The sequence below is a fragment of the Aspergillus chevalieri genome, chromosome 1 (genome assembly GCF_016861735.1).
Source record: "Aspergillus chevalieri M1 DNA, chromosome 1, nearly complete sequence".
Classification (NCBI taxonomy): domain Eukaryota; kingdom Fungi; phylum Ascomycota; class Eurotiomycetes; order Eurotiales; family Aspergillaceae; genus Aspergillus; species Aspergillus chevalieri.
In genome coordinates, this window is record NC_057362.1 from 3,475,975 (window position 1) to 3,503,891 (window position 27,917).

At 48.8% G+C, this 27,917-nt stretch overlaps 11 protein-coding genes across 11 annotated transcripts; 5 read left to right on the forward strand and 6 right to left on the reverse strand.

Moving 5' to 3' along the window:
- Window positions 1-19: 19 nt before the first annotated feature.
- Window positions 20-1,260, reverse strand: ptyA (putative tyrosine/serine protein phosphatase; the record flags this gene model as incomplete). The annotated part of the gene is made up of 5 exons (XM_043275734.1): window positions 20-566; window positions 622-873; window positions 942-1,021; window positions 1,078-1,114; window positions 1,169-1,260. The coding sequence occupies 5 exons, from the start codon at window positions 1,258-1,260 to the stop codon at window positions 20-22; spliced, it is 1,008 nt and encodes a 335-aa protein (XP_043132312.1).
- A 220-nt stretch (window positions 1,261-1,480) lies between these two features.
- Window positions 1,481-2,623, reverse strand: ACHE_11193A (uncharacterized protein; the record flags this gene model as incomplete). The annotated part of the gene is made up of 3 exons (XM_043275735.1): window positions 1,481-1,966; window positions 2,021-2,483; window positions 2,541-2,623. The coding sequence occupies 3 exons, from the start codon at window positions 2,621-2,623 to the stop codon at window positions 1,481-1,483; spliced, it is 1,032 nt and encodes a 343-aa protein (XP_043132313.1).
- Window positions 2,624-6,179: 3,556 nt separating this feature from the next.
- On the reverse strand, window positions 6,180-8,869 carry ACHE_11194A (uncharacterized protein; the record flags this gene model as incomplete). The annotated part of the gene is made up of 4 exons (XM_043275736.1): window positions 6,180-7,078; window positions 7,128-8,537; window positions 8,597-8,680; window positions 8,785-8,869. 4 exons carry the CDS (start codon window positions 8,867-8,869, stop codon window positions 6,180-6,182), a joined length of 2,478 nt encoding a protein of 825 aa, XP_043132314.1.
- A 1,625-nt stretch (window positions 8,870-10,494) lies between these two features.
- Window positions 10,495-11,043, forward strand: ACHE_11195S (CFEM domain-containing protein; the record flags this gene model as incomplete). The annotated part of the gene is made up of 2 exons (XM_043275737.1): window positions 10,495-10,578; window positions 10,639-11,043. 2 exons carry the CDS (start codon window positions 10,495-10,497, stop codon window positions 11,041-11,043), a joined length of 489 nt encoding a protein of 162 aa, XP_043132315.1.
- Window positions 11,044-11,269: 226 nt separating this feature from the next.
- Window positions 11,270-11,993, reverse strand: ACHE_11196A (uncharacterized protein; the record flags this gene model as incomplete). Its single annotated transcript, XM_043275738.1, has 3 exons — window positions 11,270-11,335; window positions 11,386-11,778; window positions 11,856-11,993. The coding sequence occupies 3 exons, from the start codon at window positions 11,991-11,993 to the stop codon at window positions 11,270-11,272; spliced, it is 597 nt and encodes a 198-aa protein (XP_043132316.1).
- A 264-nt stretch (window positions 11,994-12,257) lies between these two features.
- On the forward strand, window positions 12,258-13,644 carry cdc43 (protein geranylgeranyltransferase type I subunit CDC43; the record flags this gene model as incomplete). The annotated part of the gene is made up of 4 exons (XM_043275739.1): window positions 12,258-12,894; window positions 12,941-13,296; window positions 13,347-13,455; window positions 13,508-13,644. 4 exons carry the CDS (start codon window positions 12,258-12,260, stop codon window positions 13,642-13,644), a joined length of 1,239 nt encoding a protein of 412 aa, XP_043132317.1.
- A 1,174-nt stretch (window positions 13,645-14,818) lies between these two features.
- On the forward strand, window positions 14,819-17,857 carry ACHE_11198S (non-specific serine/threonine protein kinase; the record flags this gene model as incomplete). The annotated part of the gene is made up of 4 exons (XM_043275740.1): window positions 14,819-14,872; window positions 15,097-15,125; window positions 15,181-15,298; window positions 15,362-17,857. The coding sequence occupies 4 exons, from the start codon at window positions 14,819-14,821 to the stop codon at window positions 17,855-17,857; spliced, it is 2,697 nt and encodes an 898-aa protein (XP_043132318.1).
- Window positions 17,858-18,831: 974 nt separating this feature from the next.
- ACHE_11199S (splicing factor ESS-2 family protein) lies at window positions 18,832-20,292 on the forward strand (the record flags this gene model as incomplete). The annotated part of the gene is made up of 1 exon (XM_043275741.1): window positions 18,832-20,292. The coding sequence occupies one exon, from the start codon at window positions 18,832-18,834 to the stop codon at window positions 20,290-20,292; it is 1,461 nt and encodes a 486-aa protein (XP_043132319.1).
- Window positions 20,293-21,133: 841 nt separating this feature from the next.
- ACHE_11200S (uncharacterized protein) lies at window positions 21,134-21,622 on the forward strand (the record flags this gene model as incomplete). Its single annotated transcript, XM_043275744.1, has 1 exon — window positions 21,134-21,622. One exon carries the CDS (start codon window positions 21,134-21,136, stop codon window positions 21,620-21,622), a length of 489 nt encoding a protein of 162 aa, XP_043132320.1.
- A 2,301-nt stretch (window positions 21,623-23,923) lies between these two features.
- ACHE_11201A (uncharacterized protein) lies at window positions 23,924-24,103 on the reverse strand (the record flags this gene model as incomplete). The annotated part of the gene is made up of 1 exon (XM_043275745.1): window positions 23,924-24,103. The coding sequence occupies one exon, from the start codon at window positions 24,101-24,103 to the stop codon at window positions 23,924-23,926; it is 180 nt and encodes a 59-aa protein (XP_043132321.1).
- A 1,616-nt stretch (window positions 24,104-25,719) lies between these two features.
- MID1 (MID1 family protein) lies at window positions 25,720-27,620 on the reverse strand (the record flags this gene model as incomplete). Its single annotated transcript, XM_043275746.1, has 2 exons — window positions 25,720-26,393; window positions 26,444-27,620. 2 exons carry the CDS (start codon window positions 27,618-27,620, stop codon window positions 25,720-25,722), a joined length of 1,851 nt encoding a protein of 616 aa, XP_043132322.1.
- Window positions 27,621-27,917: the final 297 nt, after the last annotated feature.

Below are 27,917 nucleotides of genomic sequence, written 5' to 3' on the forward strand. Positions count from 1 at the left end.
TGCTACTTATATAAGGGAACTATGCAAGTAACCTTTCCTTGATCCTCTTTTGTGTCTCCCTCCCGACGCCTACGATTTCCAAATACCCCTCGATACCTCCATATTTTTCCTCTAGATACCCGCGGATCGCCCTCGTAAACCCAGCAGGACATTTAATATACTCTTCAGGGATCCCCATCGCCCGAATCTCCCTAAGCCGCTCCTCAGCCTCGACCATCAACTCAGGCTCAGAACGCATGTAATCCTCGGAAATAGCATTCTCAGGAACATGCGTCAAAAACAGCAGCAGAAGAATGACCAAACCCGTCCGGTCCTTCCCTTGAGTGCAGTGCAGGAGGAGCGGCAATGCCTCCCCTTCATCCTCGGTCTCATTCTCACTGTCACTGCCGTAACTGGCAGGAGCATGCTGACCAGCCAGCAAATTGAATACTTCTTTCATCTCAGAGGTACTGTAGTCCAACGTATCCTGTCCAAGACCGATAAGGCCCCGCGGAGCCATGACTTCCTGTGCGACGATTTTCACGGCTTCGGTTCTGTAGCCCGAGGCTGCAAGACCTAGGACTTTACTGTTCATTATTAGTCCCATTATTCTTTTTCAAAGGTGGATAAAAGAAGTCGTACAAGAAATTCATCCAATCCAATCTCCAAATCAATGACCTCTCCCATGCCTTTCCAGTCAGAGAGATCAGAACACGGTTGATGCCGGGGAGTGGGTCGAGGTGGGTGTAGTCATCTGTCATTAGGTTCTGTTGTTCGTCTGGTCCTGTTTCTGCCTCTGCCTCTGCTTTTTGTCCTTGTTCTGGGGTTGGACTTGGTGATGAAGAGAGGTGATGCTGTTCGCGCCGCTTTTGGGCGGCCATGCGGTGTTCCGTCCTGTTTCTGTTAGTACACTCTGCCCTTCCCTTGATTGTAGCAATGTCATGGTAGGTAAAGGGACGTACACAGAGCGCAAATCGATAACCGTGGAAATATGCAGTTCATCGCTTAATCGGCGTTTATCTCGTTCGGAGGCGTCGTCGAGCTGGGCCTTTTGTCAACGCCTCTTCTGTTTTTGCTTCAGTTTATGAATATACACACTCTCGCACTGCGATATAAAACCCTCTCTTTTAATATCCTGCCATGTATTATTAGCATGTATTCCGTACAGTGTCATGGCCAGGATGGGTACCTCCTCCCCGTAAGGCCGTTAATCGACTTCCCCACATCACGGAAGTTGATAATGTTGTCAAAGGGGCGGTCTGCCGAAGATAAATCTGACATTATTGTATCTGTATCCTGTAATGGCTTGAAAAGAGGATGGAGGTGAGGTGGAGGAGAGGTTGAGATAAGGTGATAAGGCAGACAGCGGTTATTTAACTAGCCCGAAATAAGATTTAAGACAGCATTATCCGCAGATCCCACGGAGTAGCGGTCGACCAACATACGGCCTTCAACTATTACAAAGAACGCTATCCGAAATTATTATTATTATGTAGATAAGCTAATCCAACGACATCCGCGACGCCCGCCCCTGATAAGAAGTATCAACCTCCGCACCCTTCAACATATACGATTCCCGCGCAACGTCCTTCCGCTTGTTAACCATCTTCAACCCGCGATTGAAATTCGTCATGCAAATAATCGCACACACAAGAGTCCCGACTGTGAATACCAGCGCTATAATCGCAAAAAGAAGCATCATATCCTTTCCAATGACGTTGGCGCGTGGACCGTCCCCGTAGAGCACGATGATCCGGCTGAGGAGGTAAGCTATTAGGCCTAGGTAGCATGCGACAATGGGAATCATGCAGTAGGTGCGCTCGTGCTGGACGAAGTAGATCCCGAGGACCATGGTGACAAAAGCGGCTGGGATGAGGAGCATGGTTAGGGTGTACTCGGGTTCGTTGAAGTGCACGTCGACCAGGTCGTATTGGATGATGAAGCCGACGAGGAAGTAGAAGTCAAGTTTGATCAGGACGAGGTAGATCTGAACTTGTCAGCTTAAATTTACTCGGACTAAGCAAGCCATGAAAGAACCAACCTCATATGCCAAATATCGCATCCGAATCTCCGAACTCCCATGCACACACTTATAAATCGCCCACGAATACTCTCGATGCAGATAATACGCACACGGCCACAGCAACCCCGTCCCCAAGCTCGTAATAACCGGGACTAGAATCTCAGCCGGCTGAATCCTCGGCCAGACGTCCCAGGAAGAATTCACCAACAAAGGAACTGCCCACGCGCTCTCCGCGAACAACCTGGCGGTGGTGTGTTGCATCGAGACGCACCGCATTGCAGCGAAGATGTTACTGCAGACGTTGAATATGCAGATTGCGAATAGCAGGATGTTGTTCTTGTGATGTATGGCGTCGAGCGCGAGGATTGCTTCGTAGACACAAGCGAATACCAGGATGCCCATGCCTATCGGGACGGCGTAGGAGATGGGGACCTGGGTGATGTTGGGGGTTACCCATCGTTCCCATTCCACGAGGATGTACCTGACTTCGTCAATGATTAAGTTTTTTTTTTTTTTTGTGGCCGCTGGTATGGCTTACGTTTCAAGCGCGATGGTTAAGAGGGCCTGGACGGTGAGCGTTCCGCAGAACCACCACTCTTTCTTGGCCGTTGGTCTATACATGCTAACCCGTCTGGTTCATTGGTTGTTGAAGAAGAGGAAGAGCGAGAGAGACAACTTTTGTGTATACAGTGTGTCTACCAGCTGTACACGCTATCGAGCTTAGGGTAGTCGGCCATCCCGGCACTAGTAAATCCTTCTACTTTTCTCCGCGATTACTCCGAAGTTAGCCCTCATGTCTCACTTGTGCTTAGTCACATGTAGATTCTTTATGTTCTCTCCTATTTTCTTTCTGCTTGGAGATTAACGTAATCCACCACCGAGCGGGCCACCTTTCAGTTTCTCCGATGCTCACTATCTTGTGATTAAATTCAAACCACCACCATGCCACCAAAATCGCGTGCAAAGATAAAAAACCAAGTTGAACAAGAAGGAAGGGTTCTACTTGCCATCTCATCCTTAAAAAAGAAAGAAATTACCAATATCCGTGAAGCTGCACGCCTATATGATGTACCTCGGACTACACTACAACGCCGATTGAACGGCAGTACAAATCGTGCTGAAAAACGAGCCAATGGCCTTAAATTAACAAAAGAAGAAGAGGAATCACTTGTTCAATGGATACTATCTATGTGGAGCAGCTCCCCGACCGTCTCATGTTCAAGATATGGCCAATATACTTCTTTCCAATCGTGGTTCTGTCACAACCTGGCTTCTCTCGTATCGTACCTAGGGTTCTAGTTAGTTATATTTCGAGACTGGACACTTACCCTAAGTGTCTTCCAAGTAATTGTATGCTCAATGCCCCTCCGGGTCCGGTTCGGTATGTCGTATGCGTTGATGGGTATATCGCCCCCTCCAGGCTCCGTAAGATAGTCAACAAGTAGAAACGATAAAGGTAACGAATAGAGAAACAAGGCCAACCGAGTACGTATACTGGGTTGTTGGTTAAGTGCGGACGAGTCAGAAACTAGAAGGTAACCAATGCTGTAAGACTTGAAAATTGATCGCGAAGAACTAAGCTAAGTACATGAATGAGTGTCCTTATATATCCTTCCTGGTCGTATCCATGATATGCTCGGGTCTGATCCTCGATACGCTCCGAGCGTGTCGTTGATATGTTCTCTTCATAGCCATGATAAGTTCTTGGCGTATCCCGGATACGCTGGTGATCACGTGATAGGTCTGCCAAATATCAAATTGATCCTTGTTCCTTCCTGCATATCCACCATCAACTGTTATCCAATGATTCCATCCTAACCCTGTATCATCACGTGAGGCTGATACGGCAAGGTCTGTAACACCCAGCTACAAATGGCTGCATGACTGGAAAATACTGCCTTCTGATTCTTGATGGCCATGGAGGCCATTTGACGCCCAAATTTGATCAGATATGCAATCAGAATAATATTGTGCCAATTTGCATGCCTGCACATTCATCTCATCTTTTACAACCTCTTGATGTTGGCTGTTTTGCAGTGTTGAAGCGCACATATGGCCGCTTGGTGGAAGAAAAGATGCAGCTTAGGATCAATCTGTTACAGACCCCTAAGGCACTAATCTCACGTGATTATGCGGGGAGTCAAGGCAGAATCATTGGACTATAAGCTCTGGTAATAATGCAGGAAGGACAGGGATCATAGGTGATAGTTAACAGGCGCATCACGTGATCAACTACCATATACCATGGCTTGGCATTGGTAGATGGTATACAACTACCACAATCACTACCATCAGAATGGTAGTCCATATGGTATACAAGCGGAGGATATATAAGGACACTCATTCATGCACCTAGTTAGTTCTTCGCGATCAATTCAAGTCTTACAGCATTGGTTACCTTCTAGTTTCTGACTCGTCCGCACTTAACCAACAACCCAGTATACGTACTCGGTTGGCCTTGTTTCTCTACTCGTTACCTTTACCGTTCCTACTTGTTGATTATCTTACGGAGCCTGGAGGGGGCGATATACCCATCAACGACTATTGAACTACGGAGCCTGGAGGGGGCGACATACCCATCAACGCATACGACATACCGAACCGGACCCGGAGGGGCATTGAGCATACGACTACTTGGGAACACTTAAGGTAAGTGTTCAGTCTCGAAATACAACTAACTAGAACCCTAGGTACGACACGAGAGAAGCCAGGTTGTGACACAATCATATGGACAAGCTTGACTTTCTTTCAGCGTACCCACAGGCCCGTAAGGAGGCTTTTAAGATGGATAATATCAAGAATGGCTTCATGGCAACTGGCCTGGTTCCATACAGTCCAGAGAGGGTGCTGGCACAGCTTAATATATATCCGAAGACCCCGACACCTCCTGGAAGTCAATCCTCCAATTCCAATCCAAAAACACCTCACAATCTCAAGCAACTGGAGAAGCAAGAATCCACTGTCAAAAAGCTATTGAGACAGCACAGCAATAGCCCCCCCAACTCCTGCAAAGGCTGCTATGGATCAAGTTTTCCGCAGTTGTCAAATGGCCATGAATAATGTTGCAATTCTGGCAAAGGAAAACCATGATTTGAGGGCTGCGAATGAGAAACAGCAGCAGAAAAGAAAGCGCTCTCATAGACAGATAGCCTATACAGGGGGTCTTTCTATTCAGGAAGCCCAGGGTATCATACAAAGTGAGAACGATGCCCAAGAAGCCTCTACTACCATACCTGGCGGACCTGCTTCAGCAACAAACCAACCACCTGTACGGGCACCACTACGGTGCAGTGATTGTCGTATTATTGGGCATAGAAGACTGCAATGTCCGAATTGCAATAGAGCTTAGTTTTTATAATAAATGCATTTTCTTGTTGTGTTATTGACTTCAGCATTTCGACCACCGTCGGGAGGTGGCCCGCTCGGTGGTGGATTATGTTATTGATAAACAGATGAATAAACGTAACCCACAAGCGGACCGCGCACACAAGCGGATCGCGCACCTTTGTATTGCATACTAAATGACCCTTTTTCTAACTTCAACGATATCTCAACAACCAATATATGAAAAAGCACAATTCTTGAATAAACATGAAGCTATATATTAGGGAAATAAATGTTCAAGACACATATTCTTTATTATGACCCAATAGCTCAACAATACCGATAAATAGAGAAATACAGATAAATACAGCTGCAATCTATGTTACTTAAGGAAATACATACTTAGAAGATACACCAGCTTAATGTATACAGATATACTACTCAAGAATGATTTCTCTAGCAGTCCCGTGTCCCCTAGAACTGTTGTTGTTGATATATCAAGGTTAGAAAAAGGGCCATTTAGTATGCAATACAAAGGTGCGCGACCCGCTTGTGTGCGCGGTCCGCTTGTGGGTTACGTTATCTTTTCTTGACTTTGTCATACGACACCGGCGTGGGATGAAATTCCATGACTTCCCTTTTGGGTAAACAGAATCACATATCCTTTTTCTCGTATATTAGGCCTATGTACGAACATCTGAACGCCTTCACAACAAGTATTACACCATACTATCCCAAGTAAAGACCGAACCCGAACCAAAACCATAACTAGCGCCGCACATCTTCATAAAGACGTCAAAGATAGAGAGGTATTAAACAAAATAGACAAGAACAGAAAGAAAAGATAGATTAATTACAGATCTTCTGAAAATCGTGACTCCCGAGCAGTACTATTACTCGCCTCCTTGCCAATGGCAGGTGGTGCGGGCAAGCCCTGCTCAGCGGCGCTTTCGCGGAGATCTTCTCGGTTTGCAGCTGTTGATGCTTGTCGAGCCTCAGAAGGGTCAGCTATTTCGGAGTCCTTTGATGTTGCGCCTCCTGCTGCTGCGACGCCGTTGCCGTTTGCCTTGGACTCGCTATTCCGTGAGAATGGCTTCATCAGGCTGTTCCGGAACCAAGAGGATCGTCGGTTCCCGTTCCCATTCTCTTTAGCAGGTGACCGCTGCGGAGCTTCTCCATTGGTGCTGAGCACAGAGGAGCGTCTACGCTGCATCTCATTCAGCTCATCCCCAGTAATCGGGTGAGAACTGAGTGCTGCACTTCGGGAACGATCCCGGGTACCTGTAGCTTCTGCTTCTTCTGTCCCTTCGGCTTCTTCAGCTGTACTGGCACCAGCACCGGTGCCAGTGACTGGTGCTGTGCTTGTTTCTTTCTGGGCTTGGGGTTGTTCCTTGGCTGCTTCGGTTGCCCGTCCACCCCGGGATCCACGGCCTGTGCGACGTCGACCACGGAACCAGTTCTTCAATTTTGATTCAGACCTGCGCGGCTGTGTTTCTTTCGGTTCAGTGCTAGGTACCACGAGCCCGTTTTCTCCTTCAGCAGTTTGGGATCGAAACATCTCTGGTAAATCTTCTCCTGATGTCGTGGTGTCAACGGGTGCTTCTGGTTCAGCTTCTGCGGCTCCTTCACCGGCTCCGGCTCCAGCTCCAACTCCAGCTCCAATAGCCCCGGTGGCTTCTGCCTTTTCAATGGGAGGCTCTTGGGCACGGCCTCGCTTCGATTTTTTGCTCTTGGGTCCTTTCTTCAGGGATTCTAGTAGGGTTAGATCAACCCTAGCATTTCATGGGAGAAGACGACTTACCCCTCATCCGCTTCTCCTCAGCTTTCAATTCAGCATCCCTCTCACGTTCGGTAGCTTCACGTCTTTGCCTCTGCTCCGCATCTAGACGTTCTTCCAATTCCTTGGCTCTCTGTTTCTCCGCGTGGTCGTGAATCTCGTCAAGAGTAGGCTGAACCCGAGACCGGGCAACGGCCTCAACATCGGCCATGTCGATGTACCGTTGCGCACCGATGTTGACTCGATCAGGATATTCTTGAGCTTGCTGTTGCTGCTCTTCCTTCAGGCGCTCCTCGGCCGCCTCTTCGTATTTCTCCCACACAGATGGTGGCGCTCGACCAGTCGAGTCGTAGACCCACTGGTCCATGTCTTGAATTGCGGCGTCCACATTTCTCCTGGCAGCTTCCATGAGCTGAGAACGATCCTTCTCTCGCTTTTCATCCACCGCGTCCAACTTGGTCCGCAGCGATGACATCTGATACCGGATTTCCTTGGATCGCTCCATGTCCGTGTCACTGGAGGCTCTTCTCCGAAGAACGCTCAAGGTGGGACGTGGCGGCTGAGGAGTTGTACCGTAATATTCCTGGAAGGCGGCATTCTCGTCGTGCATCAATGCCAGTTTCTCTTGGGCCCGTTTGTGTGCGAGACCTTGTATATTAAGTGCTTGCTGCAGTGCCTTGTTGATATTGCCATCTTGTTGAAGCGACTTCTGCGAGCGTGCGCGACCTTGTGTTATCTGAGCAGCGTATGCCGCCGTACCCGGTTGTTCTTCCTTTGACTCGATAATGTTGTACATGTCGCGCGACATGGAAACCACCGCTGCACGCTGCACATTTCTTCTTCTCAATTCTTCAGGGTCGTCAGGGAAGCGTGAACGCGAGCCGTAGAGTTGCGAGTCGGTGTTGGTCAAGTGTGTAAGCCTACTTGCTTCATTGGCAGCGTCCAAGTCTTCCAATGGGTTGATTTCAGTAGGATCCTGGACTGTTCCACGGGACGCACCAGCTGCTGAGGCTGCAAGAGGCTGGCCTTCCGGAACGGCGGGCTTACTCGGGGTCGTGCTGGCTCGTCTCCTGCTCAGATTATATGCCCCGGTCGCGGCTAGACGTGCCTTTTCCCGCTCACTCGCTCGTCGCTGTAGGCCGGCCGTGCGCTCAGCTTCGGAAAGATCCAGGTTCACACCGGCAGGCGTTGCAGGGATGCTCGTAATCGATCGCCGGTCTCTGATGGCTGAGGTCGCGGCCTTGTGTCCTTCTGGGGTCGCTTTGGCCACATAGATGGCTTCAGGAGCGCGGTAGTCGCGGGCATGGTAGGCGGCCTTTTCCGCAGCGGGCTGCGCGGACGGTCTCCAGACTTCTAACGGTTTACTTCTCGTGTGAGCGAGAATGGCAGCCGAAGCGGACGCGCTGCTGAGATCGAGATGTCCGGTTGAATCACCTAGCGACACAAACGGTCAATACTCGCACTGGGATATGGAATCGAAGGGCAATGCTCACGGAACAACTGGGTGTTGGCGGTAGCAGGTTCGCGAACGGATAATCGACGATCTGGGTGGGTCACGTATAGTGCAGCAGAGGCGGCTGATCGCGCGATGAACCGTGCGTTAGTTCTGGATTCTCAATATGGTCTTTTACACCGCCGTAGAGGCAACAATGAAACCACGACACGACAAGGAGGTACTCACCCTGGTCTGCCAGGCGAGTCGACCTGGAACGAGGGATTGAGGTGTGCTGGGAAGCAACGGCAGCTCCCGCGGACTCACTAGCCATGGCGATAGATGGGAACTGCGACACGATCAAGCGGAATTGTAGGTTTGGCTGCCACAACAGGCATTCCAGATAACCAGGAAATCAAGAGAGCAAAGGAGGGAAGAAAGGAGAGAAGAAAAAGGAAAAGAAAAAGAAGGAGGGGTAAGACCAAAGGGAAGATGATGAAGGGCCGCTGGGATGGAAGTCCGGAAGCTTACTGTCTTAGTGCCCGGGCCATGATGTCACTCGGTCGGCGAATGCGATTTCTCATGATGTCATGATAAAAGAGAAACAGCAGTAGAAAATGTGAGAGAAGATGTGAAGATGTGGAAGAGATGCATTACACTCAATATGCTCAGTTGCATCGCTTCTGCATTTCCGTTTTCGGAAACTTATGCATTGCCCTGACAGGTTTCAGGTAGCAGTCGGTTGGTTTGTACATCCATGATTACATAGTCGAGGATAATGTTCCGTGACTCCTCTATACATACAAGATATATGAGACTGTCATATGTAGTACTACTCTGTACAGTGATCTGGACGATCGGGTATGGTTTACATGATGAGATCTCCCGTGGACCGACTCACTCGGTGGCATAACCCCAATAGGTAGCACCTCCTCTGTCATCCATAATATGTCCTGTACATCCAACGGGTGATCTACCAGATGTCAAAACAAGATATCGGAATGACATTGGGTGTCATTATCTTCTTCTTGTTTATCCCAGAGGTACCTCTAGGTCGTGTACAAGACATCAACCACCCGTAGGGACACCCCTACTGCCGCCGAGCCACGTCCGGACGATCTGCGACGGGGAGTCTGCGGCCATAATGGATAAGCACGCACAGCAATAAAATGACTCGTACTCTGGCATAGTATGATAGTCCAATATCGGCAATTCTCCTCACGATAGACAAACCTTCTCGCTATTGCCTCTTAACCCCTCTGTTGCGACCACGGAAAGAATACGCCGGCTACGCTTTTACCGGGCGGTTGTTGGAGACCTTTTCATTGAGACAATGCACGTTTCGGAGCGAAATCCTTGATGATAAAATTTGCATACTTTAGGAACGAAGGTACCGACCAGAAATGTACAAGACCGACATAATACAAAGTAGTGGAATTGGAGTCGAGCCGGTTGTCCATAGCCATTAGGCTCAAAGGGTCCCGGTCCAGAAGCGCAGACAAAGTTCGTGTTGAGAAAATCTATGGTAAGAGTGTTACTTGGAAGAGAAATGACCAGTAGAATGGCCCGAGTCATGGATGTTCAGGGGCTGTCCTCTGGTACAGACTATGAGAAACTGTCTCCAACGCCGAGCTTATTGAAATGAGAATATCTTCATCTTTACCTGATTCGGTAGCGCTGATCGCCAATCGTGGGGCTCTGAGCCAGCCTCGTGGTTTCGAGTCCAATATGTTTATTTGAGTTAATGGGGCAATTGTGTTGGGGTTGCTTCTCCTCATAGGGGATGGATGTGTCTGTCTACCAAATCGCGCTCACTGCCGCTGTCACCTATATAATTCACAGGCGTCCACTCGTCAATCATTCTCTTCACGCTCCCTCACACTCTCAGTCTCTCCCTGCTAGATCACCCTGCCATTCCTTCAACCAATCCATCTGGTCACTCTTTCCATAACCATCACGATGAAGTTCGCCTACGTCCCTCTCTTCCTCGCAGCCACCGCTGCTGCTGCCGAGATCAGCTTGAAGGACATTCCTACTTGCGCCGTATGTCATGCCATTCCATTCGCATGCCCCACTGTCAGCAGAACTAACATGTATACCCAGGCTAAATGCGGTCTTGGTACTCCCCCCGACCACTGCGGCAAGCTCGACGCCAAGTGCGCCTGCGAAGACCCTAAATACGTCGCCGAGACCGCCTGCTGTATCTCCAAGGAGTGCTCTGAGGACGATGCCAAGGATGCCGTCGAGTTCACCCAGAAGCTTTGCAGCGGTGTCGGCGTCGACGGCCTGCCCAAGACCGCTACCTGCGCTGCCGGTGCCAGTGCCACTGCGAGCTCTTCGTCTTCGTCCACCGCCTCATCCGACTCTTCTGCGTCGTCCACCTCGTCCAGCAGCAACTCGAGCAGCTCGTCCTCTGCCACTGAGACTGGTGGTGCTGCGCTTGTTTACAACAAGGATGCATCGATCATTGCGGCTGTTGGTGCTGCTGCTTTTGCGTTCCTGGCGTAAATTTGATTATCCTTGCGTTTTGGTTTGGAATTTGGAATTGCACGGACGGACGGCGAAGGATGGATGGATTCTTTTCGACGATATCATGAACTTAGGGTCGATCTAGCATAATTTTAATACCCATAATTCAGTCATTACTCAAATCAGTATTCAGCGTTTGGAACCGTAGGAATGTATTAAAGTTGATTATATTCTATGCCTCTATTGACTAGTATAACAATCCAGTCTATTCGTCATGCTCCACAAATCGAGAAACCAACTCCTGTCGTTCCTCCCGAAGAGTGAGATAAATCTAAACAGTCAGCATTGCTCTCCACCAAGAAAAAAGAAGGCAGGACATACCCAAAGCCAAAACATCATCTCCACAAACCCATACGTGAAGACCACCCGATTCTTCAACTGATCCAAACCAGACCCAGTCTCAACCCCCCAAGCCATTGGCTGGCTCTGATAAATGAAAAACGACACCGCGAAGAACAAACAGAAACGCGACGCAGACAATAACGTCCAAATCTCACTGTATAGTGTGGCTAGACGCGTGATGAAGGGATTTCCGCGCATCGCGCCCGGAACCGTCACAGAGGATTGGTAGCGGGATGCTTCGGCAGTGGCGATGATTTCGTTGATTTGCGGGATTTTGGTGATGAGGACGAGGTCTACGAGGGCGTCGGCTACGAGGAGGATACCGCAGAGGGCGAAGGGGGATTGGGGGCGGGAGAAGCTGGGTGCTGCGTCCTGTCGTTCATTGTTAGGTTCTCTTGTATTCTTTCAATTTTAAATTTGGGAAGGATTGAATTGGTAAAGAAACGTACTATATGCAGTAGCTCTCCCAGCATAAACACGAGATCGGACTCGACAATGACATTTGGGGATTTGGTGAGGTACACGGCGAGGAGGAAGAGGAACAGAGCATGTCCTTGGATAAGGGTCTTGGATGATAAGAGAGCCATTGTCGGCTTTGGTTAAGAAATTATGATGAATTGAAATGATGAAAGTGGTGGTTTCAATGAAGAGATGTACTTGGCTAGAAGAAGCTCCGTGTTTTGTCATGTGGGGTTTAGCGCTTAACTCCGATGGTCAGGTTTATCGCAACTCATTCCCATTCAGCCTCTCAGACAACGGCACACTTTCGATATTATATATTGTATTACGGTTAATGCCTATCAAAACTTTGTGGAAAGGACAATGAACTGACATTAACCTGGATAGGCAATATGTCAGACGCCGTCTTCAACAAAGACCGTCACATCAAATACTACCGTCGATGCCTCAAGACCTTCCTCCCAGACCTCTACACCGGCAATGACTCCAATCGCATGCTCCTCGCCTTCTTCACAATTGCAGGTCTAGACATCCTCGGCGTCCTCCACGACGAAACCACCCCCGAAGAGCGACAAGGCTACATTGAATGGATCTACCACTGCCAGGTGCCAACCGGAGGTTTTCGAGGCTTCACCGGAACGGACTTCGGGATCGAGAAACGGACACCGGAGAATGCATTCTGGGATCCGGCAAGTATTCCCTCGACTTTCTTTGCGTTGGTTATCCTTGTGATTTTGGGTGATGATTTGTCGCGGGTTAAGCGGGTTGAGTGTCTACAATGGCTGCCGCGGTTGCAGCGTGAGGATGGGAGCTTTGGGGATATTGTTGGGCCGGACGGCGAGATTGAGGGAGGGAGAGATTTGCGATTCTGTTGTTTCGCTGCGGGGACACGTTATATCCTCCGAGGGAAACGGGGGGAGAGTCTTGAGGATGTAAAGGATATTGATGTCGCCCGGTTGGTGGCTTTCATCGAGGCTTGTCAGACATATGACGGTGGGATGTCAGAGGCACCTTTTTGCGAATCTCACGGTACGCCTTCTTTGTTCTAGTCGAGTGCATTTGCTTACGATTCCAGCGGGTCTGACATATTGCGCTATTGGGGCTTTAACGTTTCTGAATCGATTCTCGAGCGATAAGCCAGCACCAGTTGTCTCGCCCGGTTCTGAGGAATTTGAATCGCTGGTCCGGTGGCTAGTAGCGCGACAGACATCTGACCTTGGTGAAAACGACGAAGAGCAACCGACTCGTTCCGATAAGACGCAAGAAAATCTCTCCCAAGCAGTCGAAGCGCTTCGTCTCAAAGGCAAGGTGGAGGCTTTACCTCCGATAGAAACACCGACGGAAGAGTCTTTACAATGGGCTGGGTTTAATGGACGGAGTAACAAGGCTGCTGATACTTGTTACTCGTTTTGGAACACGGCCACTCTGGCAGTAAGTTATTTCAGCGATGAGATTGGCCGATTGAGACTAACGCGCTGAAGATGCTGGACCGGTTAGGTCTGGTTGATGCTGCTCGTAATCGGCGGTATCTTCTCGAAAAGACACAGCATCTTATTGGAGGATTTGGGAAAGGAGTTGGGGAACCACCAGGTAAGCTAGTACCCTCGCCGTCTATCTAGATGAGTTGTGATTGACAGGGCAGATCTTCTACACTCGTACTTCGGACTAGTATCGCTGGCATTTGAGGGAGAGCCCGGGTTAAATTCGGTTGATCCGGCTATGTGTACCAGTCACCGGGGAGTCCAACATCTTCATTCCCTGCCCTGGTGGCAGGCGTAGGTTGACTCTATGGAGTATGCCAAATCCGCGTATTCTTTAATTTTTTAATTGACAATCCGGTAACAGATTGTCAGCTCAGATCTACTGATGAACTTTTCTCCATCGCACTTTTTCTCTTTTTAACACTATCCTTGAACTGGTTGCCGAGTTGTCCGTATCTCACACCGTGACGTGCGCGGAAAGACGCTAGAGATGCTAGACTGAAGATGAAGATGGGCCGGCCGAGCGATCTAAATTTATACTCAGGGGCACGAGACTCTACAAGTACATATGCATACAGTGTAGAGCACGATTCAGAGACAATTGCAGTAATTGATTAGGATTAGAGCAGAAATAAATACAATGTTAATATCAGCATTGATATCTATGAAGAAAAGACTCCGCGCCATGCGAGGTATGAAACCGTTGAAATGCCGGGATCAACGGCCCACGTTCGGGGAGCTCAGAAGGTCAAAAGAAGCGAATTAGAAGCAAATAAATGGAAGATAGATTGAAATGATCTCATTGCCTGGGTAAAATTACTTGGCTCGGCACGTAGTTCGTTCTCTGTGTGGTGTCCTGTCATTTCCTTGATACTTGCTTGTCTGTACTGGACTGAGGCAGTCATTCCTCCTCGCCTCCTCCTGAACTTCTTGCCTCCAGAAAGTACTGCATCGTCAACCTCTTGCTTTTCCCCCAACCTCGTTATCTTTTCTTATTTTCATTATCTATTTTCTTTTCACTCACTCTCTAACATTCTGTCAGACTCTTCAGCGACAAACAATACATGTTCCTGTATCGCCTCTGAGATCTCACCGTTCCAAGGTTACTCTCCCATCCTGCCCGAACAAACACCCGTTGCGGCGAAACTCTGATTATTTTTTTTTAAAAAAAAAAAAACAACTACTCCTGAATTGAATTGTCTCTGCGTCGCCTCCGTCATTTTCAAAACATATTGCAAATACTACTATCGGATCCGACTCGACCGATTCCCTTGTTTCGTTGTCCTCCGTGTCGCCTCCGTCGCCATACCCTCCCAATATACCGAATAAGTATCCGGTTCATTTCGCTGGGGTTGGATGGCACCCGCAATTAATCAAACACCTTTCTGTCCCTCCTTACCAGTCCTCCAATTCTACGCGCTTACAATTGTCCGCTGTTTATTGTTAATCGGACGGAGATAATCACCTAACACATGCCGCCTGTCAGGACAAGACCGGAGGTCCAAGCCCAGAAGCAAAAGGAAAAGGTCCGTACCTGTTCATATTCCCCCGGGGTATCTGAAATGCATATCCCGCGCCATTGCCACTTTTCCGAAACCACTCCCCTCTCCATATCCTCATCCGCTGCATTGGTCTGCGATCCGGGACAACAACTCGGGTCGAGTCCATGCTTTGGTTACTTGCTTTCCTTATCCGCTATCTTGCATGAACGCTTGGCTGACGTTGGGCCGTTGCGCGCCATTGTCCACAGCTTGCCCACTCCTACAATGAGCTCCTACAGTAAGCTACTTTCCGGCAGTTTGATAATGTTCATGGTGTCTGACTCTGTCTTCAGAGAGTTTTCGTCAAAAGACCTTAAGTCTGTAGGGAACTATACTCTGGGGAGGTTAATCGGAAAAGGCTCTTTTGGCAAGGTCTACCTCGCGTCTCACAAACTCACCAATGGATCCAAGGTACGCGCTCCGCATATATATTCTGTTTTAGGTTAAGATTCTGACTGTAGGGTTTTATTATAGGTCGTGCTCAAGTCGTCGCCTCGCGAAGATACCAATCTAGCTCGTGAAATCCATCATCATCGCCAATTCCTCCACCCGCACATCGCTCGCCTCTACGAAGTTGTCGTGACGGAGAAACTGGTCTGGTTGGTGTTGGAATACTGCCCGGGTGACGAACTCTACAACTACCTCCTGCGCCATGGCCCGTTGCCCGTTGACAAGGTCAAGAGAATATTCACACAACTTGTTGGCGCCGTCGCATACGTTCACAGCAAGTCATGCGTTCATCGAGACCTCAAACTAGAGAACATTTTGCTCGACAAGCATGAAAACGTCAAACTTTGCGACTTCGGATTCACGCGGGAATATGAGGGCAAAGCAAGCTACCTGCAGACCTTTTGTGGTACTATCTGCTACAGCGCTCCCGAAATGCTCAAGGGCGAAAAGTATGCTGGCGAAAAGGTGGATGTTTGGAGTTTGGGCATCATTTTATATGCGCTTCTTGCGGGAGAATTACCGTATGACGAGGACGATGACCAAGTCACCAAGGCTAGGATTCTCTCCGAGGAACCGACGTACAATGACAAGTTTCCCGATGACTCCAAAGCACTCATCAACTTGCTGTTGTCGAAACGTCCGCTTATCCGACCGAGTTTAAGCGATATCTTAGCCCATCCTTTCCTTTCCGAACATGCTCCCGAACAACTCGCGATCTTGAAGATTCCCCGACCTTCCGCCTTCACCACACCGTTAGAAAAGACCACTCTCCAGCGGATGAAAAGTGCTGGGGTCAACATTGACGAGGTGATCGAGAGTGTGCTTGCCCAGAAATGCGACCCGCTCGCTGGATGGTGGTCGCTGTTGATCGAAAAGGAGCAGCGGAAAGAACAAAAGCGAGAGCGGAAACGACGAGAACGCGAGGCAGAGGCTAAGAATATCCGTCGGTTGAGTGCTGCTAGCAGCCGGTTGGAAAGGCTATCAGCTGCGCTTGTCGAGGTCGACGAAGAGGGTCAGCCACAGCCAGCTTCAGGTACTGCTCTTCAGGATCGCGGGAGAAGAGATAGAAGGAGTCTTCCCTCCCAGCTTGCTGTGCCTGAACTGCCAAGTCTGCCCGAACCTGCTCCTCCGCTACCATCTGACATTGGTACTCCCCCTCCTCCTTCTGCCGATAAGGTCTCCATTCGTTCCGTCAGTTCGACTAGGCATCGCCCAATGCCGCCCCCTAAAGACAAGCAAGGCCAACGACAGAGCAGGTTGCACGTCAGTGCTTCCCAGCCGGAACTGATGCAGCACAATGGGGGCCTTTTCCGGCGCCGCACAGGCCGTCGTCACAACTATCCCATTATCAGTCAATTGGCCTCATTGAAGCACTGGTTTGTGGAGTCTGCAAAGAGAGCCAAGTCACCTCATGCAAAAGCCGCTGGTCAAGCGGGCGGACATCATCGTAAGCTCTTTTCGGACAAGCTGAGCCCTGCCAAGAGCCAGGACACCAACAAGAAGCCTGCCTCCGCAACATCGCCTAATGCTGTGCCGCCTGAGGAAATGACGACGCCCACTCAGATCAAGCGCGCATCGAACGCCAGCAGCCTGGCTCCGAGCAGCGCATCGTATCCTAACCACCGTCATTCATACCCCCGACAGCCTCGACCTCTTAGCACCAGTCACCGCAGTCACCGTAATTCGTTGTCTCCGTCCCCGATTACGCCTAGAGGCTCTTACCGTCGCTCCTCAACAGGCCTGCGAGGTCGCAAATCCACTTCATCCTCGATATCTTCCATCCGCAGCATTCACCATGCTCATTCGCACTCAAAAGCATCATCTGTTTCGTCAAACAGCGTCGTATCTGTCTCGACACCTACTGCTCGCCCGGCCAAATCTCCCCACTCGTCTGTCAAGGTGCTCCCAACGACACCGGGTGCTTCGTCTCGATTCCCTAGCAATATTCGCCTTGTAAGAGGAAATAATAATAACTACGTTAATGATAATGGATGTCGGGGCTTGAACGACACGCCAAGAATGCACTCGATGTTCAATGAGGCGGCGCCGGCGCCGCTGCTCGCTTCTCCTTCATCGAGCCTTGTCTTTGCCCGACGGAAACGGTCTACGTTCAAGGGTCCAATGGTCCACACAGCCAACCTCATGGTGTCCGGTGGTATGGCTGGCACCGAGTTCCCAAGTGGTGCAATTGTTCCAGAATCCGCAGCGGCCGCAGCGGCCGCACGGCCTGCCGCGCGGAAGAGCCAGATCATCGAGGAAGAAGAGGATGATGAGGATGAGGAAATCGAGGAAGTGGATACTTTTAGTGGGGCTGAGGAAGAACCGAGTTCGCCAACTGTTCGGAAGGCATCTGACGGCAAACCTTCTCTTGCTCCGGCTCTAGACATTCATTCCAGTCCATCGCGTCCTCCTCGCTCTTCGTCTTTGCGAGCGGCCAGGCCATCAGTGGTGACGGAGACTACTGATGAAGAGGATCAAAAGGACAGTGCGTCCTTGACACCCGTGGCTTCTGCTAAGTGATATTTTCACTCTAATCAACTCAAAATCCGACATCGACAGCGTTTGATTCATCGTTATTTGTTTTTCTGCACGTTTTTATACCCCTTCATGCGGCTAGATGGCGCTTCTTTTCTGTTTGGATGTACTCAAGCATTTTGGATTGGTCATAATCGTTTCCCTACCCAAGTTAGATGACGCATTCGCATTCATTTCCTTTTCCTTTTCCCTCATATTGCGTGGTCGAAGACCAGCCTGCTCAAACCTTTCGTTCCTATAGAAATTTCCTTCTGTGATTCAGCTGACCATTCTTTCTGTCCAATTTTCCTTTCCTCGTGTTTCCTATAGCTCAAATGTATGCATGCATCTCTGGAGTGGTTTTGTTCTACCTGTGATTTTTTCATGATGATACCTTCGGAATTGCCTCGGTATATGTTTGCTTCCTTTCCCACTCCCATTACATAGAGGTTGCCTTCCAGGGCTGGCTCCTGGAGCAGGGCAGCGTATTTGGTGACATCCTTTCATATCCTGTCCTTCCATCTACTATACAGTCATTTATTGCCTGTTTTCTGCTATGTCTTGTCTTATGCTATATATACATATGTGTTTTGTACATGTATTTATGTATGTATGTACTTCTAGAGTTGGTTAACCTGATTTCTTTACTTCATCGACACTTTCGAATTTGAGGACACTAGTATAAGTAGTAGTATATAAATCACCTACAAGGTGTTAAAAGTCGTGTAGATAGAATAGTCGTAATATGGACACTCCAATCAAATAGTCCGGTATTTGTATGCCGTCGCAGTAGTTACTATTTAGGCAGGAGATGGGATTAGATCATCTCCGCCGCCACTGCTTTCGCTTCGCCCATCAACTTACGATCCACAACCACCACATGAACTGAACATACACCCAATCCCTTTTGATATTCTCTTTAATACTTTCTTAATGCCTTAATCATTCTAATAACCATCCTTTTTTCTCTCACCTCCACAATGGCAAACACACCGTCCCAAGCACTCACAAAACGCCATGCCGAACAACAACTCATGCCTCCTCCTCCTCCCCCGAAACGAATCAAGCGTCCCTCCACCGTCCTCGACGAAGATATCTACACGAACGCATTATCGGAGATTATTTCGCGCGATTTCTTCCCTGGGTTACTCGAAACGCAGCTGAAGCAGGAATACCTGGAAGCGCTGGAGTCGAAGGATAAAGCGTGGATCGCGAGCTCGAAGAGGAAACTTGCGGACTATGTAAATACAAATAGTGCTGGGGAGGGGAGGAAGGCGGCTACGAGGTCAAGGGCGGAGAGTGTTGCAGGTGGTAGTGGTGATGCGACGCCGCGGTTTACAGGGGACGGGGGAGAAACGCCTAGGGGCTGGGGAGGTGATACGCCCATGTCGGTAGCATCGATGGCCACCTCTGCATCAACGGCTACAACGGCACAAGAACCACGCAGGAACATTCCTGATGTATCGAATATGGGTCTCCTTGCGTTCCAGGCGAAATACACCAGTGAAGACAACGAGTCGTTTAACAAGCTTATGGATCGGCAGAATACGAAAAAGCGTGAGAAATATTCCTGGATCTGGAATGGGAATAAGGTTCCTTCTGCGCGACAGATTGCACACCGCACGATGGAGAATAAGCGGATTGCTGCGCAGGGTGGGAATCCGACTTTGGCGATAACGGCGGATGGTGAGGATGCGGATAAAGAGATCAAAACGAATCTTGATGCTCGACCGGCGAAACCGGATGCATGGAATGCGAAGCCAGAGAATTCGCTGATGTTTCTTCCGTCGTCGGTTGAGGATACGCATGAGACGACTCAGCAGAAGGCGGAGGCTGCCTCGCGGGCGGGTCCTAAGCGTGTACTGTATCAGAACACCAGGTTGCCTACTACATCTGCTGCAGAGGAAACGAATCAGCCGCCTCCTTCTCCGGCGATTTCGGCCATTCAAGATGCTATTGCTGGGCGGCCGCGGTTTACAGAGACGGAAGCTGGAGCGGGGAGTTATACTGGTGGAGAGACGCCGCGAGTAAACGGTTATGCATTTGTCGACGAGGATGAGTATCCAACATCGAGTTCTGAAAATCACGACAACTCCGACGATCTCAGTTTACTAGGTCCAGGAGACGCAAGACCGAATCCATTCAATATCCGTCAGAACCGCAAACGAGAAGATCTGCACCACCGCATGGTCGACCGGATTACTCGGACCAAACGCGCAGAAAAAACCAACACAATCAAAACCCCAATGACCCCGCGGTTTGCTAGTAGTCCACGGCTAGATTTCGGTCTTCACACCCCTGCATCGGGTGGTGCTGGGGATAGTGGGAAAATGTTGACTCCGGCTGCTCAGAAATTGCTGCAGAGAGTAGGAAGTACGCCACGGGCGTCTTCTTCGTCGAATTTGAAGAATATGTGGACCCCTACGCCGAAAAGAAAGTGATTGCCGTGCTGTTATGAAAGATGACGTCGCCCTGCTTGTGTTTGCATAGCGTCTATGGTTTTGCCTGCATGATATCCCGTTATTATTCGTTAACACGAACATATAATATTATTGTTATGACCCAATGTCTCTTTTGCTTTTTCGCAATACGAGAGCAGATCCAGCATCGCTTATGCTGACAGTAGGATGAGGCTTGCTTACAGTGTCCCTCTTCTCTATGCCATGCCCCTCGACAGAGTATCGATTTTCGTTCTCCTCCCCTCATCCTCCCATCTTTCTATCTTACTCTCTTTCTTTTCCCCGGCTTTCATATTTCATAACTCAAGAGTCTAGCTTAACCACAGAGTTACAATATGAGAAGGCGACAAGACACCATCTCCCTGCTTAGTCTCACCATCATTCTCACTTTAACCCTCGTCGTCTTTCCGCCCTTGGTTACCTCCAATTGCTATCTCCCAAACGCGAAACAGATAAGTGACGAATACCAACCATGTTCCAACAGCAACACCAAAAATCCCGACGTCAGCATGTGCTGTGCCACCAACCGCAGCATTCCCTCCGGTGGCTTCGTGGACAACTCCAATGCTAACACCCAAGATGTGTGTCTTGAAAATGGACTTTGCTTAAATCAGGCGGTGCTCACAGAGAATGGGACCAATCATACTTATACATCATATTGGCGTTCACTGTGTACGACAACAGCATGGAATACCGGGTGTTTGAATATTTGTACACAATCTAAGGTATGGTATTCTGCATAAAGATAGATCTATGTGTCCCATTTGCTAAGTAGGAGGATGAAAATGAAAAGGAAAACGGCATTGAAAGCAACGTCATCCAAATGACCTCTTGCAATGGCCGACCGGACTCAGAATACTGGTGTTGTGGCGTAAATAATCCGACCTGCTGCGATACCAGCGATGCAATCCCCATTGCTGCCGTGCTCGGTGATACACGACCACCCAGAATTAGCTCTGGTCTCTCGAATGGAGCAAAGGCAGGAATCGGCGTGGGTGTCATCGTGGGCGTTACCGCCATTATAGCAGTCGGAGTTGCGTTTTGGTACATACGGCGAAGACGACGGAGGAATGCCGCTGTTGCTGTTGCTGCTGCTGCTAATGGCAATGCTAATACTAACGCCGAGATGGCGGGGGTGGGAGCAGCAGCAGAGGTATCAGCGCCTCCATATCAGGCGCAAGCTACAATGCAATCACCCCAGGAGTTGGAGGTGAATGACGTTGGAAATAGGGTTGAGAAGCCGGCTGGGACGAGGGACGTGAGGCATGAGTTGCCTGGGGAATCGGCGGGTGGTGGACACAGTGCGCATTGATGATTTTATGTTTGATGACCGTTACGATTGTAATTAGTTGGGTATAATCTCTAAAAGATAATAGAACTTGATATTAATTGTGTATAAGTATCGGTCGTTTTACGGAGTACAAGTAGTGCTGTTTACTCCTACTCGCTAGGGCTCGATTAAGTAACACAACCGCCGATGTCCTGCGCTGATCGCCAGAAAGCTTTAATAGCTATTGCAATGCTCAGGAAGCTTTAAATATCACTCAAATAGATTCTCAAATGCAGATAACATGGGCATCATGCGTATGATGGACCCTATGCCAAGAAGTAAAGCGATGATATAGTCCAGTATACAAGCTATGGAACGTTTTGGACCCCGGTTTTCTAACTCTATTGAGCTTAGGCTTGCATTTATATCCACTTATTTAGTGAATACAGATAAATTAACAGTTGCTACGAGTAGTAGTTATATAATGTGTAAATACTCTGTGAAATTATGCAGAAAACAGATGGGATGGCTGCGATCCAGGAGGAAGCTAAAGTCCAGCAGTTGAGTATTTGATTCTGTTGATCTTATCAGTGCTGATGGGGAAGATGTCATGGCTCGGAATAGTAGATAATAATGAACCGAATTCCTATCTAGACTATTGTAGCCATCAACGAGAATATCGAATCTGGGGAAGAAGAAGAAAAGGGAATCTATCTAGGCGATGGGCGGTCTTTATAAACATCTGTGCGATGAGGCTTAAGCCCTTGTTTGCTCAGATTGCTTGTATGGCCTCGTTTGACATGTTGGCGCTGTTTGTATAACGTTGAGCCATCACAGAAGATAAGATAGATGACAAGGCGGAAGACTGGATTCTGCTGACTGAGATTCAGCCCACAGTGCTGATTGGAGAGGATAGCACTGCTTCAAAGAGACAAAATAGTGTTTTATCTGAAAATTCTACAAGTGAAGATGAATCACCTCTCCCACGGGTACCTGCAAGGCCTCATAGGTCCCAAAAGAGACCAAAAAATTTTGATGATTTTGAATTAATATAGTACTGCTTTATTTACGTTATGGCATTTTCTCAGTAATTAATATGAACTTCATTTATGCAGAAATCGTTCATCAAAGACATGAATGCATCTGAGCTTTGGTAATATTCAGGACTACTGGTAATTAGATTACTAGCTTAATAACTCAAAAAATCCACTACTGTTGCATACATTATGCAAGTTACGGGGATTACTATAATTAATAAAAAGTTGGGTATTTGGGTATACCCAAGGACAATGTCCAGGCCTAGCGGTATTCTCCATGTTGTGCGTAGCAGTCCATTCAGGATGCAGATAACCGGTCCATTTCACTAGGTATTGTCGCTGAAATCCCCGTCCACGGCAGATCTGTCGATAGTCCAGTATGCGCTCCACCTGGTATTCTTCCTCGCCGTCAACAAGCACAGCTGGGGCTGATAGTCATCATTGCGCTGATTGGGAAAGGGGTCATTTGCTGCTGGCCGGAGGAGGTCAACATGGAAGACAGGATGGATACCCTCTGGGTGTGTTCAGTCGGTAGGCATACGGGCTAATCTGTGCTAGGACGGTATATTTGGCCTGGCGCACATCAAGCTTCTTGCTGGGACGGCTTGTTCGGATATTATGCAGGATGAGCCAAACTTTATCACTGGGCTTATAGTGTGGTGCAAGGTTCCGGTAGCGGTTGGCATATTGTTCCTGTCGTTCCTGGGCTGCAGCTAACTCACTTTGAGCGACCTCCAATGCATTCTTGAGTTTGTCGGCTATTCGTGCACCTGCGGACCCACTGGATGATTGTTGGACCTCATTGGTAACTGGTTCAACTAACTGGAGTGTCTCCAGGTGGAACCCATGGTCAAGGAAGAAGGGGCTGGAACCAGTAGAGGCTGCAGTTTGGTTGGCAATTGCAAGCTGTGCCATAGGTAGAATTTCTGACCAGTTGTCCTGTGCAAAGTTACAAAAGTTACGGAGGTAGCTCTCAACAACTGCATTCATGCACTCTGTTTGCCCATCAGTTTGGGGTGGTAGGCAGTGGATAGGCATCGATTGATCTTGAGGCTACACATGCGTTCCCAGAGTTCACCCACAAACTGTGAGCCACGATCAGATGTGATAGCAGCTGGCAGGCCATGGTACTCTCAGAAAATATCAACATCATTATCAGACGGGCAAAGGCTGGTATTGGCATGGGCGCTGGCGTGGGCGGCCTTAATATCATAGCCGTTTTTTTATTTTAGTTCATGCGACGTGGTCGAGCTTAGGCCTGGGGCACAAAAGCCGACTTCCAAGCCCTCCAGAACTTGCCAGTCTTCTAAGCGATACTGACAAGGATTCTGTCCGCCTCAACCTCAGCCTCATTAACCTCACCCATCTTCTCATCCAGGTCGCAGCCCTCGTCAACATTCTCCTTTTCCTCGTACTCATAGGAGGGAGAGGTATGGCGCGAGGGCAACTCAACCTTGACGATCTTAAGCGATGCTAGGAACGCCATTCGATTTGATGGCGAAAAGGGTATATATGAGGACGTCGTCAAAGGCGCCGGTGACCCAGCGCGACTGCTTCCCGAGTTCAAGCCGTCGCCCGAATTCGATGGCAATGACTAGACCTGGAGACACGAAGGAGTGTTCCTCATCGCGGCTGAGAAATAGCAAACTTCGAAAAGCCAGGTTGCGGGGCTAGAGGCGGTCTTCAGCGTCCGGGATTATGGTAATGCCAGTATCAGAATTATTGTCTCCATTGGGGCCAAGAATGCGCTGACGGGCAGCATAGCGATAAATAGGGTTTGTGGCGCCGAATTGCTCTTCGTCCTTCTGGTCTATATTTTCCTAAGCACGGTTAGCAAAGTATACGAGAGGAAAATCGATTCATTTACAATGAATTAGGGTTATTCACCGGCAGCTCTTCTAGTTGACTGGCACACACCAGGGGCGCAAGAGAGCCTGGGTGAGAAGGAAAAGTCCGAGGGCTCTCAGACGATACAGGGTCGCAATGCTCTCTAAATTGGAAGTCATGCTAGGGAATATCGTGCGCTCGTTTAATGTTGGCCCAGAACAGAAATGTTACCACTTGCCAGAGTGTTGTCAGAGCTCGACTAACGCTGGTATATGTATGAAAGAACCGGGCAATGTGTGGAAGCCCAAGACCGGGGTTTGACATAAAGAAAACGCGGACGGATACAATGGGAGCATGTCAGCCCATATTGAGAATCATATATAGAAGTCATACTGAGGCATTGGTGATGTTGAAATTGCAAAGGCAAAGGCAGAAAAAGGAATTGGCGGAGTGTCTTTATCATATGTTAGAGCAACGTGTTTTGGAGAGGGTGTAGATGTTTGACACCCACCATGAGCTCTCCTGAAGAAACGGTGGGGCAGGCATGTTGATAGGCAGAACGACGAGGATGTCGGCGATATTTCTGCGGTACGGCAATCCTTGCCCAAGAATTTGGACTTTGTTGAATTCTCTAACGGTTAGATGGAGCACGTATTTTCATTGGTAAACTGCATTCTGATACGGCTTCGACCTCGAATGATGTATAATTGTAGCATCGGAGAAGAATGTCTAGTAGCCATATCATGATTAATTGTCTTGGAGACATTGTTCTGCTAGTCCTACTCCGAGGATTCGATTGTCTTCATGTCGGCCGCAACGGATAGGTCTGTCTGGTGGTGGATTGCAGTCTGGACACCGGAGAGGTGTATATATATGAAGTATTATATAGACATCTTGATAGTTGAGGATAAGATGAGGGAATAGAGAAGGATTCGAGGTGCTGTTTATGCCTTGAGTACTCGGAAATCAACCAGACGATCATGAGAGGCCATGTAACATTCCGGGTCAGGATATACGAGGCAAAAGAATATGCAGAGACATAGCCCAAGTGTGATCTGGCAAGTATGGCATTGCTGGCTGCATTATCACGATGCTGAGAATTGCACAAAAGAAACCACGAAACAAGACAGGATCGTTAGCCATTGGTAGCGGCAACTGTACAGACCAAACATTGTTGGCAAAGGGGTATCGTATACATGATGCTTTGCTTGTATTTTAATAAACATCCAATATCCGAGTACGAAAGCAATATACCGAGAAAGAGAAAGCAATCAATTAGAGTTGAATCCACGACAAAGCCCAAAACAACCCCAACGCGTACGGCACGACCCATAACTGATCATGCATACTCCTCGCACTACTCATGTAATATGCAGCTCCCATATAATTGCACGTCACAGTATTGTCATTCCGTCGGCCGTAAGAAGAATCGAGCTGCTCGCCTTGCGGGCAACTGAATTGAAGGGACGCCGGGCAACTCCGCACCAGATTATGGCAAACATCCTGGCACGGAAGGATTTCCTTGTATGGCCCCGGTTTAATTTGCTCATCGATAATCGGGTTACGTGATCGATTTGATATAGAGGTCTTGCGGTCTGCATGATCCGGGTCGAGTGAAGTGCCGTTGATGAAATTTTGCCCGGCGTTCCGAACTCGCAGGAAATAGTCGCTGCTAGAATAGTCTTCGCAGCGGGGAATAGTTACTGAGCATAGCCAGTCTTTGTACGCTTGAGAGCAGTTATCGCAATCCACAGCCAAAGAGTACATGTTGTAACTGGATGCATTGCATTGGACTTGCTGCAGCGAGTAAGTGAAGTTTTTGAATATCGATGAGGCGTAATCATCGTATGTTTTTTGTAGATCTGCTTTCGTCATGGACGGATTGGACGGTACAGCGTATGCGACTTCGGAACAAAAGGACAGGCCAAAAATGATAGCGCAATTCCCATCTCCTTTTGTCAGCACTCGCACTTTTTACAGGCGTCGAAAATGTACTCACCAGCTTTGGTTGTAAATTTTCTCGGTTGCCAAACCTTCCCACCACCACCCAGAACTCTATTACCGGAATCAGTCAAGTTTCCATCCATTGCTAGAATTGCCAAATAGGTAGAACTCTCGTTCAGACCCTTGGCATAGAGCAGCTCCTTGGGATGGTTTCCGGGGCCTATGTCCGTCATGTTCGTCTCGACACTGTTTCCCTTAACTTGTGCGTTCTGCTGAAGGGCGCAATAAGACTGCTCCAGGCCCGTAATGGCTGTATTGTTGAGGTTGTTGACAAATATCGTATACGGGGGTTTCTTCAGGTTCATCCAGTCGTTGTAATTATCCTGGGTTCTGTTTGAGAGCGACAGATTGCCTGTTGTAAAAAGCGCGGAATTCACATCTGCATCGACAAAAAACAGGTTCGGATCATGGCTGACGCGGTGGAAGTACGTGTCCGTAGACGCTGCGATCTGATACGAATAGGACCCTGAATAGTCCGTCGATTCCGGTGCGGATACCCCAATATAGACCGTCTCATTGTTCGTCCATGTCAAATTCAAATAGCCATCCACGGATGTTCCATGATCATCGTCATTACCGGGTGCTGGCTTCTCTGTCGAGCGGGAAACATGGATGCTTAACTGCGGCAGTTCGGGAGTATCATCTGTATTTGTCGTATTGAGATCCGGCTTCTGGCAAGTCGTCAAGGAGATATAAACCGCGTTATCACCTCCTCCGCTGCTAGGTTCTTGCTTAGTCGAATTGTCACTCCCCGTAACATTTGCCGGCAGACTAGACAAAGTCGTAGTGCCATTTGATTTGCCACGATATTTCGCCGTCTCGAAATAATACCACTGTGTCTCCCCCATTCTGATATCATTCGACTTGAACTCATTGTTCGCAAGAGAATCTGAGTCCCCCGCAGGCGCTCTCCGAACGACGTCTAACCCCAACGCATCTGTATCATCATCCCCGTGGATCTCCAGACCATTATGCGACCCCAGTGCGAGCTGAATCTGTGCGCTATTATCACTGAATATCAAGGTCTCATTCTGGCTTTCAGGAACCACCAGGTTGCTGGCATGGGCGTGGTGGTCGGAAACGCTAACGGCGAGGGCGAACGCGGCGAGGAAAGTTACGCTGACAGTTGCAGCAAAGCAGCACTGCGGGAAAGAGAGTTGATGTAGGCGCATGGAAGTTTTGGTTTCGTTTTATACGGCGAGTCGATTACGAACCGCGAGCATGAACGAATCAAGCGAGTGCGTGAGGGAAGAGCTGCGATGGAGAGGCGACAGCCAAAAGAAAGTTAGATCGAGTGAAGCAGAGGAGCAGACCTAATGCGACGACAACTCTTCGTTAAATTTCAAACATTGTCTTCTTTGATATGCGTTTGATTGAATGTCGCATTTCTGGGAGTCTGGCCAAAACCGAAATTGTCACTTACTCAATTGGCGTTGCCAGCTTCAGTTGATGATACCTGCGCCACAAGT